The sequence below is a fragment of the Paralichthys olivaceus genome, chromosome 14 (assembly GCF_024713975.1).
Source record: "Paralichthys olivaceus isolate ysfri-2021 chromosome 14, ASM2471397v2, whole genome shotgun sequence".
Lineage (NCBI taxonomy): Eukaryota > Metazoa > Chordata > Actinopteri > Pleuronectiformes > Paralichthyidae > Paralichthys > Paralichthys olivaceus.
The window spans coordinates 12,111,549-12,126,166 of record NC_091106.1 but is presented as its reverse complement, the minus strand read 5'-3'; the positions used below and the strand labels follow the sequence as shown (position 1 = coordinate 12,126,166).

Here is a 14,618-nt window from a genome sequence, read left to right as displayed (position 1 = left end):
AAAATCTACAAACTAATTCCACAGAACCCATATCTCATTCATTTTATGAAAAAAACATTGACTATTAAATCTTCATTGCAGATAAACCAGGTAAGATGAACACAAAGTTATCTTACTTCACTCTGCAACATGGATAACATCCAGCACACCAACAATAAAAAGTGTTTGAGGATGACTCACTAATGACAAGTAAGAATTCTGAAGTAGCTCCGGAGCATTAACAGAGGACAAGATAACACAACATTCCAAACAGACAAGTTCCAAACGAGCACTTCACTAGTAAGGAAAACAAACTATTTCCCTTTCAATATTTCTATTGCATAGTTATAAAGTGTTATTTATCTTGAGTTACTTTTAATTTTTATAGTCTAATTTACTTGGATGCCAAAGATATAACTAATCTAGAAGAGGGTTTTAGCCGTTGTTCAAAAAGACAAATACACATATGGTAAGACGACATCTTTGTGGCTTCCAGCACTTTTGTCGGTGGTCTGACAAGATCATCGTTTTTATCACAGCAGCCTCAACAGTTTTTGTTTTGCGAGTAATCTGTCAATGTCTGCATGACTGCTGGTGATGATTTAGATAAAAAAACGACCTAAATCATTAAGCATTTGTAATTTTTGACCGACGGCCAGTCCCCGCTCTGCTGAGAGCTTCAAGATGATCTCTCCTAACTAAACTAAATATATCACATTTTCTGAAAATAAGAACATGTTCCCAACAGCCGCTCACATGGACACATCTGTTTTCTCAATCACTTAAAGGGAATAAACATGTTTGTGGTAGAAATAAAAAAACCTAAATGTCATCACCTGGAAACACATCCTGACATTATGTAAGAGTGTTTATGTAAAGCCAACAGTGAGCCGCGACATGTACGGTAAACCTGAATGAATGAATGATTGCATGAATAATGCACGAGAAACCCTTCATGAAAAGTAAACTGCCACTGGGTCTGACCCTTTTTCCAGCTTGTTTCAGAAGTGGCCACTAGAAGTGCTGATCTGATGAATGTCGAGGCACCTCTGACTCACTCCAGGCTGTTTTTTGACCACGGGGGTCTCAGAGGAGAAGAGGCCAATATATTAATTTGCCCCCGAGCATGGCAATTGTTACCCTCTGGTTTCATGTGGTCAGGGGGCTTCTGTCAGGAGGAGTGCAAGGCCGAATAGGCGTTCATTCATTGCAGCTCTTCACTGCGTTATACAGAAAAGGAAGAAATGGAGTTGAATTGGAAAGAATCCATGATATTAAACAGTAGATGGGATTGTGAAGTGCTAGGAGTAATCATGCCAGGCAACAGGCCACAGGAATGCAAATCACCCCTCAAGCCAAGAGTTAAGTTAGCAGGTGGCCTTCTCTATTCACCGAATGTCAACACTCCTTTAAGATGCAGCCCACATAACATCTGGGCAGGCCAGCCACTGCTTTTAATTAAGTGAAATACAGTCACTCAATGTTCTGCCGTGTCAGAGAAAAAAACGTTATAAAAGTGGGTAGGTGGGAGTAGAGAGAGCGCAACAGTACATATCCTGTGTTCAGTGAAGGCCAACACAGTTGTGCAAATAAATATTAATCCTTAACCTAATCCCTACATTTCCAAGACCATTGAAAATCAGCGTGTTACCAGAGCACTTCTCTGGAAATAGCACTTTCTGGAAGTTCTGCTCGTTCCGACCGCAACACAGACGCAACAACTCGCTCAGTTTAGTTTATGGTCTCCGCTTTGTTTCCAGGGGTGAATCCTATAGCCCTGAGCAGATGGCTCAAGTCAAAATATGAGTGTAAAGAATGCAAGCAAAGATGAGGTGTGTCATACATGATGCATAAATCATGTGATGGATAGTGTCTTCCCCTCCATAATCTGGAAGGGATTGGTTACAAAATGATATACCTTTCTCCACTGGCAGCCTAGCGATAATCACCCTTTGGGGGGGGGCTTTGGAGGTCACAGCACTGCTTTACTGTTAGTGCCGGACCACTAGCATTACCACTCCCCATGAGCATGTCAACAAGCTCTGTGGGTGGACTCGAAGTTTATATCACACTTGTCAAACATTTATAAAGCTGAGGCGGTCGTCTGGAAACAGGCCGCAGAGCCCCGAACAGAAATACAAAAAGGACAAGCTGAATTCTAGATTAAATGTGTTTCTATATTTATATATTCGGATGCAAGAAAAGCTGTGACGTCGAGTAAAGTCAAAACACAAGATACTGTGGGTGTTTTCAAGTGGTATATTTATTAAAATACACATCACTCTACATTGAGATATAGCTTCCTCAAACAAAAACTAGAATTAGCGCAGAGCGTTCTGCAGCGTCGATCCAGCAGAGGAAACGAGAAACAGTGTTTAAGGAAGAGATTTACATTACGGTTGTGTAAAAGATGACAATAAATTGTAAAGCATTCACAGAGCATTTTCATTCCAGGCCGACAAAATCCCCTTCTGAGAACAAAACGAGAGAAAAAAGCTGACGTGGAAATGGTGAAACAGTATCAGTGCTGAAAGACGGTGACAGCTTGAGAATAGCTTTGGGCAGTTTGGTTTATGTTAGTGAAAACTCACTGTTTTCCTTTTTCCACTGATCCAATTTGATTTCAAATATTTCGAACAGCCCATTCAAGTTGTGACGTTAAAGCTATAGGAGAAATCCTGAGGTCTAACTTGTTTATCAAATGAGTTTCTAGCAGCATTTCCATCCATCCATCCATCATCTATACTGCTTATTCTATGAGGGTCGCAGGGGAGCTGGAGCCCAAGCTGGCGGTGAGCGAGTGGCAGGGTACAACTCAGGGCCTAATGCGGCATTTTATGACCTATTCTGCTTGCAACCGCCATTTGTAATTGTTGGTCCATTAACGAAACAAACAAAAACATTAGCACCGAAGAAAAAAACCATCATATACTGACCTCTAAGTGTGATTCTGGATATCTCAATGTGCATCTACAGCACATTTTATTCAGTTAAATGGGAAAACAAGCAGAAGAGTAATTGACCTAATGTATTAAAATGACTCCAGTGAATAATTTACTCATACACGCATCATACAGACGTAACTAAGAGAGAGTATATGCCAACGGACACAAGAGTTATGAGATAACTGGCGTAGAAGTAAAATCATTTTGTCCTAATCATTTAAATATGACAATATTCAGTGCTATTTAAAAAAAAGAAAATAAATTAGGTAGTAAAACGTTATATACATTAAACTGTACATCACATGACACCTGCAGCAGGGGTGTTTTTTCCAGCGATTCCCATACCAGATTACATAAATTAAAGTGAGTCCACTGGTCCCCTAATGGCAACCACAAGACCTAACGACCATATTTCTATATTTCTTGAGGATGACGTTGGAGCTGTCGTCAAAGTAAAGAACTGATATTGCGTTGAGCTTGGTCGGGGCACAACACGGTTTTGGCACGTTCTCAGGAAACATTAAATGGACCTGGAAGTGAGAGAATAAAAAAGGTGCAACAGTTTGAATATGAATTATATCTGCGCTGAGAACATTATGTCAGCTTGGATTTTATTGCAGCAAACGTGCAAAGAACACTCACCAGGGTTTGCACGATTGCGTGATTTGTTGCGTTCATGTGTGCGTTGAGTGGAAACGAGCATTCGCCGTCACAGTAAAAAGCAGCGTAGCCCTCAGGCGCAATGATCCAATCCTTGACAAGAAGGGCAAAATTTACTTCCCTTATTTACAACACTGGATGCGTTTTTTTCTCGACGTCACCGAACAATCTGGTGTAATTTATTGTGTTCATTTCGCACCAGAGGTGTGAAATCATATGGTCTCACCTGCCAGCCCAGATCTCGAAAGCTGACGTAAAGTTCATGCTTCTTACAGGCTTGCTTCTGCTCGCTGGTGTTATAATCTGAAAATTAAGATTACTCATTATATGACAAGAAACAACACGTGCTGTTCACTTACTGTTGGAAGATAAACACGGCAGTTACATAGGAAAGCCATAACCGAATGCATTAAAACCATATGCAGCGCTAAGCAAATATGGAAATGCTCACAGTAGATCCATACATTAACATGATGCTTGGAAATGTTTCCAATAAATGTTGAAATAACAACAAAGAGCGAATGTTACTGCAAAGTTTTATTGCTTGTAGAGTCAGATGTGGAGAAGCTGTAACTGGAGAGCTGCAGTTCAAGTCAAACACGGGGATAACAGTAATTCATCCAACCACCCTGCTGGATTTTTAATTAATCTTCCAAATGAGTAATGACAAATGATTAATGAACTGAGCAGCACAGGGAATTAAGGACTACACCGCTAACTGTTGTACTAATATATTCACAGCAATATCAGTTTGGCTTAATACGCCTGACATGTAGATCAGACGGAACTTCAGAATAATAGAGTTTTACCTCCAATAATTATGTTTGCATTTGCCTTTAGCAGGGGTGAGACATGAACGAAAAAAGAACTTTGGTCCAGATCTGGATCAGTGAAAGGTTGCTTGGATGCTTTCTTCAACATTGCAAGCTTTACGTTTATTTCTCAGAGAATAGTTTGTGGATCTTGTTGAAAAAATGTTTGGAGGACTTATACTTATAAGTGTGTGCAGTTTGGTGCAGATCCAAATAAATATTGGATTGGATTTAAATGTGGTTTTAATGAGGGAACTGCTGGGCCTTGGCTGATGTATTCACTCTACTTCGTGCCATTCTAGTTAAAAAGTCAAAATTTTGTTGTTTTGCCAGAATAACAATTTAAAAGAGAAAGTTTCAGAGGAACAAACAAAAGATCAATTTGCAGGAGAAAATTATCGACTAGATTAAAGGTCTAAAGCCATGCAAGTGTGAGCTCATTCATCCCAATCTCATGGACGACTGCCCTCTAGAATATATTAGTGCACATTCCTTATAAGTTGAAACTGTGAACAGACAATGACATTATTATATTTAATTTAACAGCATTCTGGTTACTGTGAGATATATTGCTGCAGGTTAAGTCTGACAAAAGAGACGAACAAGGCAAATGGATGTGGTTTATTTAGGGATTTCATGTCTCAACAGCGACATCATAAAAGTGCACGTACCGCCAGCTTTCGGTGCCCGAGATGATTCTTGTTGATTGGTAGATTTATTGCGATTGTGGCTCTTCTTTTTCCCGCCTGCAGCTCTGACAGAGCGAAGCAGCACCCCACTGGCCTTAAAGAAAGCAACCAGGAATGGCTGCTTGGACTGCGGCCCATTTCTCCCAATGATTCCAGCAGATTTTATGTTGATACTCCGTCCTTTGAAAAATCAGCAGGTAAATAAAACTTGAACAAAAAAAAAAAAAGACGAAAGAAAAACAGGATATTTTATACTTTTATGACTGTTTTCAGTGTGAGTCTGAAGTCCAGCATCGTACAAACACAAAGACCGGGTCAACCCATGAATCTTCTTTGTGGATTTCTGATAATTTACTAGTGATAACTAATCACAAACTACAGATTGTCAAATATAAAAGTTGCATTTGTTCTTAAATCAATGAAAATTTGTTTTTAATCACATGCAGACATTGTGGAATATCTTGAAAGATGAACTCCGGGACACTTTTAGATTCCAAGACTCTGAGCTAAATCTAGGCAGGTTATGATGAAAGGAACAAATGTGCAACTCATAGAAAGAAAAACTGAACTTGCCATCGACAGTCTCCACACAGAGCTGCAGGCCGAGGTTCTGCTGAGGGTTCATCACCCAGTGGTTGCTGGTGGCCGTGATGTCGAACACCAGCCAGCCGCCGTCAGACCCCTGGACCTTTCTGGAGTCGAGCAGAAACGTCTCTGCATCTCTGAAGGTACAAGAAGGAAACAAAGGAACATCTGCGTTAAATAAACCGCAGTTACAACGATGCTACACACAGGCAGCAGCTGCATCACAGAACAAAAAAACATACAGCGTGTCCTTTGATTAGTCCAATCACAATCGGTTTAATATTTTGTCTCTGTGGGTATGTTGGTTTTCAAGATTGTTCCTCCCGTGTTTCACACCGGTGTCGGTCAAACAGATGGTGAAATGAATGCGGTCAGTTTACAGCTGTATTATAAACAAATTACAAAACCTCTGTGCCTGTTTCAGTTTAAGCTCTATAAATAAAATCGGCCCGTGCACCTTAATGCAGCAGAGCAGTAATGGGAGACAGCAGAGAAACCACATGCTTCTTCGAGGCCATTTAAACTAAATCCAAGAAGTCTTAACCAGTTAGACCAGAAGAGATAAACAAGGTATCACTGACTGATCACAAATGGATGCTTTCGCCAAAACTCTGCAGCAGAAACCAGAATCTGTGCAGCTGCAATTAGTCTCTTCATCTCTTTATCCTTTTGAGACTAATCATTCTCTCTAAAAAAAAAAAGAATCTGGCAGTTATACTTGGTGTAGCCTGACGGAGATGACAAAAAAAACACAGATCATCGCTATTGTTGAGGAAGCTGCAGCTTTTAATAAACTGCAGAGTTGTGTGGCGAACAATGTGCCAAGGTTTCAGGCATTCAATGGGCAAAAACGAGTCGGGAGTCGCGTATATCAGCCCATGTGTATTTTTAACATGAGCCTGACATAAGGCATCAATCAGCCCTGTAGTTGAAAAAGCCCAGCTCCGCAATTTGCATTGGATTCCTTTCAGGCAGCAGATCGGATAAGGCCTATTCAGTTTTTGCGGTTACATGGTGCTGCTCACAGGGAACACTGATTTTTCCATGTGGCCTCGATGAATCAAGAACGATTCATGTGTTTATTACAGGTGTAATAAAACTCAACCTCATGTGGAATTCCATACAAGGTTAATCCTTATGAGTGACTGAACTTCCTCTTTTGAAATGTTCAGCGTTATAAGCTTATATCCCGTGATAATTTCATTTCTGCAGGTAAGAAGCCACGATTCCCAGAGCTACAACTAAAAAAATGTTTATCCACCCTCCCCTTAAATCTGTGATTACTGGATGTACTGTTCCGCTGAAAAGAAGTTTCACTGAGTGGATACCAGGGATAGAGGAAACAGGTAACGCCTCATTTTAGACTCTTTATTGACTCTTTAGTCCCTTTCCTACAAATTCTGCTCATACACAACTATTATCTATTATAAGTAGTAAGGTTTAGGGCAGGACGTCGATGTAGTGAAGCGGAAGAAGGTCTGGTTGGTGCATAGTGACTTGTAAAGTAGCCTGAACAGTTGGTTTCAAATTCCGCCAAGAAACTGGCTCTACACATGATTTAAAGGGAGGAATTTCATTCTATGAGTTTGTTGGACCTCAGCGATAAACATGTAGCTCTTGAGTGGTTATAAACATCACTTCATATCTTAACCACAACTCTACCTTTAACACCAGCATCTCCAGTTTAATCTTAAACTTCACATATTTAACACTGAATGCAGCTGTGAAGTGATTTTATTGACAAGATGTGAGAGATGAGAGAAGGCTACAATTTTCTATCTAGATCCTTAAAAAGCCCAAATGAAATTGTTTTAATTCACTAAAGGAACTATAACTTAAAGCTAGAGTTGGTAATCCTGGAAAAACTAGCAACGGCAAGCTACACTGAAAAATGCTAACCATACGTCCCATCAGCCCTCTGAAAGCTACGTCCCCAAAATACAAGAACGTACACTGAACTGCAACTGACTCACTAACTTCTGACTATCATCATTAAATAAGATAAAGCTTTTTCAAAAACAACTTACCAACCCTACCTTTAACTACATTGGCCGAGGAAAAGTCTTAAAATGTATATTCAATTCAATTTTGCTCATAGAAGGCCTTGAAAAGTATCAAACAGTCTTAAATTCAGATTGAATGGGTCTTAACATTCTTTTGGATAGAATCATTAGTTCATCATTAGATCATCATTAGAATATGCTCTGAATCATTAGTCTGTCTGAGGTTAACCTAATGCCTTTCAAGCCAAAGTGCAGAATGAACACAGGGAAATGTACATTTAACAATAAGTGGTTTGAGAATGACAAATAATCGTGGTGGTTTAAAATCAGGGCCTGGAAGTCTTCTGTGTGTCGAAAATATTTTAAACATGGGACAATGAGGATCATGTTGGTGGAGTCTAATTGGCATCAATGTGTTTAGTTGGAAGTATATTTTCCCTTATTGTGTCTATTTCCGTGGTAAGTTTGGTGTTCAATTCAATTTCAATTGGTATGAAAAAACTTCTTAAAAAGTCTTGAATTAATTTTCAACTGCAAAAAAACATTTTGTCATATACATTGAAGAAAAACATGAACTAACGTGTGTGGTTTTAGAAACTTATTGTACTAAAATATAAAATCACTGTTGCTTGTTAAGCTTGAAGAAACTGGTTGTTTTTAAATCACACACTCTGATAACGTGTCAGATTTCTCACACTGGGAAAGCTGTGCTTTTCTTTGTGAACACTAACAGAAACATGTTATTCCCCATGAAAACTTAAACTGCAGCCGTCTTTCCCTTTAAGATGGCAGAGTCCATTGACTTGGACCTTTTCAAAGCCCAGGAGGGCCATATCTCCCCTTCAATCACCCACACACATTTTTGGCAAGCAAATGTGGGCCCAGTTTTAAATACACCCCTGTGTATTCAGCTATGTCATGGTTTAAACTTCCGGTATATTGTTAAGACAGGCAGGTGGCGGGCATAACAGTGATCAGGGGAGCACCCAAAGGAGGGCCCCCTTAATCTGGGCCCTCATGGTTTCATCTGGGCCCCGGCCAGTTTGGCAGGCAACACAAGACGAGTGATAACTGATGGACCTTCCAAGTTTCATAAGTGGCCAACTCACTAATGGAGCTCTCTTTATCCGCGAACTATATTTGTAAGGCAGACATGGTGCGAATGAAGGAGAGCAGAGTTGGAGATAGAGGGACGTTCTGTGTGAGTGGAAACTTTCAGCCATGCAAGACAAAAGCTGCTGGACCGGTTGGCTTTTTTTTTTTTTTAAACTGTGAAATGAGATTACTGCAGTGGATCAAAGCACAGCTGAAGTAACAGCTATTTCTGTTTCCTTTCAATCAATTTGCCCTTGCAGACAGAGAGATGTTTGGCTGCCTGATTAGTGTTTTGCAGCATTTTCAATAACTGAGAGCAGGCTTCAAGTCAAAGTCCTTTTCTTTGAGATGTTTGATTCTTCTGGGATTACATGAGACCGGGCTAATTTTTGATGTCATCGATCTGTATCTGTTTGTCCTCAACATTAATATTATTCCTTTCAATCACTGCTGCAGGACGCATTGAGATCTTTAACTTGAATAAAGGTAGGAACAAAATAAAAGCATAAATGATTTTCATGATGAAGTACATAAGCAAAGTATATTAGAAAAAATACTTTTAATAATCACTCAGGAGGAAACTAAATATTCCCTGTTATATTACTTTACTATGATGCTACTGAGAAAACATCATATTAATGTTTTAGTTGAGGTAGAGCAGTTTGTGATCACATCCACCAAAGAGGGTTTTTTCATCTGCATTTGTTTGTTTGTTGGTGAGATTACACAAAAACTACTGAACGGATTATCACAAAAGTTGGTGAAATCAAGTTTTTTGGGTCAGGAAAGAACTCTTTAAGATTTGGTGTGGATCTGGATCAGGGGAAGATGCAGGATTTTTTTTTTCAATGTCTTCAACATAATGAGATCCGTTTTTCAATATTTTCATTGATTTTATCAGACAATAATTCAAAGATCTTGATGAAATAAAACCAGGCATGTTTGGGAGACTGATATTTATGAGTGTTAAATGTGGTATCACAAAGCGAGTGTTGGGCCTTGGTGGAGATATGCTCTCTTTTAGTTGGTCATATGTTTTGACTGTAAAATCCTTTTCTGTAAAGTAACTTTAAACTTTTTGTATTATATTTGCATATGAATTCTTAGAAGTACAAAGCAGCAGAAAATAGAAATACTGAAGTAAAATAACAGTAGCATACTTTAGAATTACCTAAGTACAGAGCAGAGTAATAAATCCATTTGTTTTTCTTTGGTTCGACACTTACTTGTTCTGATACTCCTTGATGACTTGATATATGGTAACCTTCAGAGTGATATTGTCGTAGCGGGTGTGACTGCGGTCCTTGTAGACCCGAAACTCTGCGGCCGTCACGGCCTCTCCGTCTGGGATCTGAGTCAGATCGAAACGGAACTCCTTGTAGTGCCTTCGCTGATGAGAAAAATCTTTATCTTTCTCCACTGGGAAAGAAAATATTTTAGGATGAATTTCATTTTTACTGGCAGCAAAAGCTTCACACACACACACTGATCAAGAATTATGGCTTCACCTCCTTGAACCGCTGCATGTGTTGCTCAAAAGACAAAATATGCCAGGGTTAGCGCGGCGAGAGAGAGTAATTTATTACATCTTCTTCGACATTCCAGGTCCAACCCAAACATTTTGACTACCAACAAAAGCACTTTCCAGTTCATTAAATCAGTCAACTGAATACAGGTAGCAGTTCCCAGACAGGGGTTCTACTGTGTGCCTAACTGCATTCTCTGGCCATGATGAATGGGCTGTCAGTTAAGAAAAACAGGCTGATTTCAATTAAAGACACTTTGGTCTGATCCTCAAGTGAGAGAAAAGAGCAGACAGGACTCCTCCACGTCATGTGAGCATAGACTCCGACCTCATTCCTGACCTCACACCGACCTCCTATAGGTTTCATATTGTTTCAATGTGCTAAGAGAGTTTAATGACCCTTAACCTTTAAATCGAACTATTTCCAACATTCTGAGTTAAGTGAAATATATTTTTAGGGCCTGTCATTTTTAAAAAACATTTGCAAACTCATAGATTTTATTGGTATGGAAAGAAATAGAAGGTGCTGCATGCACTGCTTGTTTTTTAACTAATGCCCCCTCAATAAAATTATGGAAAATCTCGTCAAAGAGCCTGAGGGAATCGACACAATCCCCTGCAGACTAAAGATGGGACTAAAAAGTGGTTGCCAACCGCCTCGCACCCCTGATCCCTACCTTTCTGACGTGAGTGGTGATATCACGCAGAGCATTTCCCTGATATTTTATCAAGAGCGAGCGTCTGCGGTTACTTAGCACAAAGAGGTCAGAGGTCAGGTCTGACTTTTACCCATTGAGTGTGTTCCATTATAGTATCCACAGGCAGTAATCTGAAGCAGAGGTGCCACATAGAGCGCACATCTTTTAACTTTCAAATAGCCAAAGATTAAATAATAATGACCTCGCTCCCTGGTCAGGGTTAGCCCAGTGCATTGTTGATGTGTTGTATATTAACTGGACTCTGCTTGTTCTACCAGGATGGTGTCATTATGGTGTTAATAAGATGAATAAATAACTCATGTGTTGCAGAATTACATCTTTACTTCCCTTGCGTACAATCTCATTTATGTATTTGAATTTATTAAATAACTGACTTCATATTTATAGTTACAGTAGGCATATGAAACTGCATGAGGTCCCACATAGACATTTCTAAAACAGCTGAGGTCAGTAGCTATATTTGAGCGTACAGTATTAAAGACAGAGGCCCATTGAGCACTTCGCTGACAGTCCCCAGAACGAGAACAGAGCTTTCAAGGCTGACAGTGTACATGCCCTGGTATACTGGTAAGTGGAAACAGATGGGCCCAGGCCAAGGTGAGGGATTATACTCCCAAGAAACTCTACGCAAATTCACTTTTACATGTTTTATATCTTTATGAAAATAAAAATCCTCAACACAACAGTACTGCCATTATGTTAAGTTTGTTTTATGGTGTTGTATTTAATGATTCATTTAGGTTTCTTCAATGTTGCATGTTCCACTTTAGAGTATGTTTCCATGCCTTGTATATAAAGAACAATAAATGCTGCAAATGTCACAAATACAAGGAAAAGACACTACTTCTTTCTCTTAGTGTCCAAACCAGGAGAACACATCGGCACCAGTCAATATCACTCCCCTTTTAACAACAGGAAATCATTTAGACCAATTTCCCCCCCAAGGTCAGACAGTCATCTGATAAGTTTCTCTGAACTGCAGGGTTAAGGGTCGCGGCTACTGAACAAACACAATCATTATACTGATCAGCTGCTTTTTCAAATAGAAAACAGCTCAGAATGATGCGATCAAACAGTTAATTCTGTTACAAATGCAAAAAAAAAATATTTCACTTAAGCCAAAAGCAGCTTGTGAGGCCAGATAATTACATTTTCACGTTTTAATGTAGAACAAAACAACAGCCTGTAGCTGAGTGACAGGAAGCTGAAAACTACATCTTTGATGCTCACCACAGTTTTCATAGTTTTTGTGTGATTATTCAAACTAAATCTCGAGTGTGTTAAATTATTTTGACAAAATGAATGAACTCCATGTGCTGATATTTCTACAATATCAGAGGTAGGCCAAGAAAAACATAAACTGATCTAAATATGGGCCTAACTCTGGAAAGCTGACTTTCTTACTGCAGCAGCTACAACTTCTTATTTCCTCTTGTAAAGAAAATTAAATCTAATGTGCAGAAACGTTTGACTCTTCTCCGGGTGTGGATAAAATAATAAGAGAATGCGGTGGAGAGGAGGTGGACTGTTCTTTTCTCATAGATATAGATTCTGTATTGAAATGTCGTCATTTCTAAATGTTAAATGAGACCAAATTCATCCAATTTAATGAATTGATCCGTTTTTTATTTTGATTAAATAAAAGCAGGTAACCAATGAGGCTACTGTAACAGGCCTCCACTTACCTAAATTGACAAAACTCATGACCATGTCTGCGTCATTGAGAAAGTTGGTGTCGTGCGCCGTGGTGAGCGCGGGGCTGTGGCCCAACAGAGGGGCCGCTCGGTAGGGCTGTGCCACGCGGGAGTACCCCGCATGCTGCGGACTGTAGTATCCCCTCCTAGAGTGCCCTTGAGCCTTGGCACTGACGCTCTTCCCTGCGCCCTGCTGCTGCAGCTGCTGGTGCGCGCTCTCCTCCTCCTCCACGGCCATGGCGTTGTACAGGTCGATCATGAACAGCGGCGCGGAGGACGCCTGCTTCCCGGGAGAGAAGGGCCTCGGACGGTGGGGCAGGCCCAGGATGGAGAGGATCTCTCGCTGGATCTCCCTGCGCTCGTGATTGCGCAACCGCCTGTAAATAAAGCTGGAGTGCACATGGTTGTCAGTCAAGCCGCAGTGCGCACAGGAGAGAAAGCTCAGGCAGCTCCACGCGAGTCCGAGCACGGCGCGGTTCAGTGGCGTAAGCGCTGTCATCTTTGGACTCACTTTGGGCGTGAGGTTGAACTACATCGCAACTCTGAGAGGAAAATAAAGCAACTTGTTCGCAATCATAGAGTCTCCATGTTAGCCAGAGGCATAAAGTTTCAGAGGGTGTTTTTTCTTTTACCAGTCAACCCTTCTAAAGTGAGGGATCAGCCTGCAGAAAAGTCCAGTGCGCACGGTTCCTCCAGCTCCTACTACTCCAGGCTCCATCCACAGTCTGTGCCACAGCAAGTATTTATGGAGTTATGACCCCGTCCCTCACCTTGCTCCTCTGTGATGAAAAAAAAAACACGGAGGTACGCCCATATAGAGTCGAGGGATCACCCTGCACTTCCAAGAGGATGAAATGTGTTGAACTGTGTCACAAAGTGAGCTCTCCACTCATGCCCCTGTGCGCATTTTTTCTTCTTTCCCTCTCCCCCCACCAGAGAGTGAGTGCGTACCGGGGCGAGTTGCCCTCTGAGTCCATCCCACACATTTCAACTTTTCCTTTTTTGTTGTTTTTGCATCCACCTCTAGTGGCAGCAATAAAACTTCAGCCCGGGTCCCATGATGAATGTGGCGGCTCGGGAGTGAAAAAGGAGACACTTGAAATCCGAGAGGCCGCGTCTTAACGAGTGAAAGAATAATGACAGAGCCTGTTAATCACCTCAACTTATTGAAGTCAGCGTGTTTATGGGAGAAAGAGGCTCTGCAGCTGCATTCAGCCACAACAAGGATCCTATATGTGTTTCTTTAAATACTGGATGAGTATAATGATTCATTAAGTTCCCAAACAAATGAGCCAAATTTACCAAAATGATATTATAATATGAGATTACAAAAAGATTGATATAAATACTGCACATTACCTATGGGAACCACAGACCCAGAGCATGTTCCACAACCATCTTCATTATTTTAGAGTTTAGTTCCCTGAAGAGCAAAAACGTGAGTAGCCTACAGAAAAGCTGATTCAAGCCAGAATTAGCTTCCCCAGAGGAGCTTTAAGTTAGTGGTAGATGCTGTAGAAGTAAATGCTGGAATAATCAGTCACATTAATAGTTAGAGGTTTCAATGTGATGGCTGGCGGCTGCCCAACATGGAGGAAAAAAGGAAGCTCCCACTCAAGTAAAGTGTATAACCACACAGCGACACCTAGTGGAGAAACTGAATACAATTAAACTGGTATTTCTGAAGTCTAGCTCCTGGCTTTCCTTATTGGGACTTTGCATTGATTTCCATTCATTGTGGACAGCCAAACCAGAATCCTTCTGAACCCATTCATTTGTCTTGCCTCTAACCTGCCCTGTCCATTAACCTGACCCTTCACCAGGGGTCTCTACGGTCTGTTGAGGGGTCAAATATAACTCGTCTACTCATCACCCTCATTGGGTCCAAGCTTTGGTCTGAAGCTTTGGTCCC

At 40.7% G+C, this 14,618-nt stretch overlaps 1 protein-coding gene across 1 annotated transcript; it reads right to left on the bottom strand.

Moving 5' to 3' along the window:
- Positions 1-2,224: 2,224 nt before the first annotated feature.
- On the bottom strand, positions 2,225-13,627 carry bmp5 (bone morphogenetic protein 5). The gene is made up of 7 exons (XM_020089753.2): positions 12,698-13,627; positions 9,995-10,187; positions 5,659-5,807; positions 5,068-5,265; positions 3,811-3,887; positions 3,567-3,677; positions 2,225-3,454 (listed from the first exon to the last, which is right to left on the bottom strand). Exons 1-7 carry the CDS (start codon positions 13,203-13,205, stop codon positions 3,305-3,307), a joined length of 1,386 nt encoding a protein of 461 aa, XP_019945312.2. The 5' UTR covers positions 13,206-13,627; the 3' UTR covers positions 2,225-3,304.
- Positions 13,628-14,618: the final 991 nt, after the last annotated feature.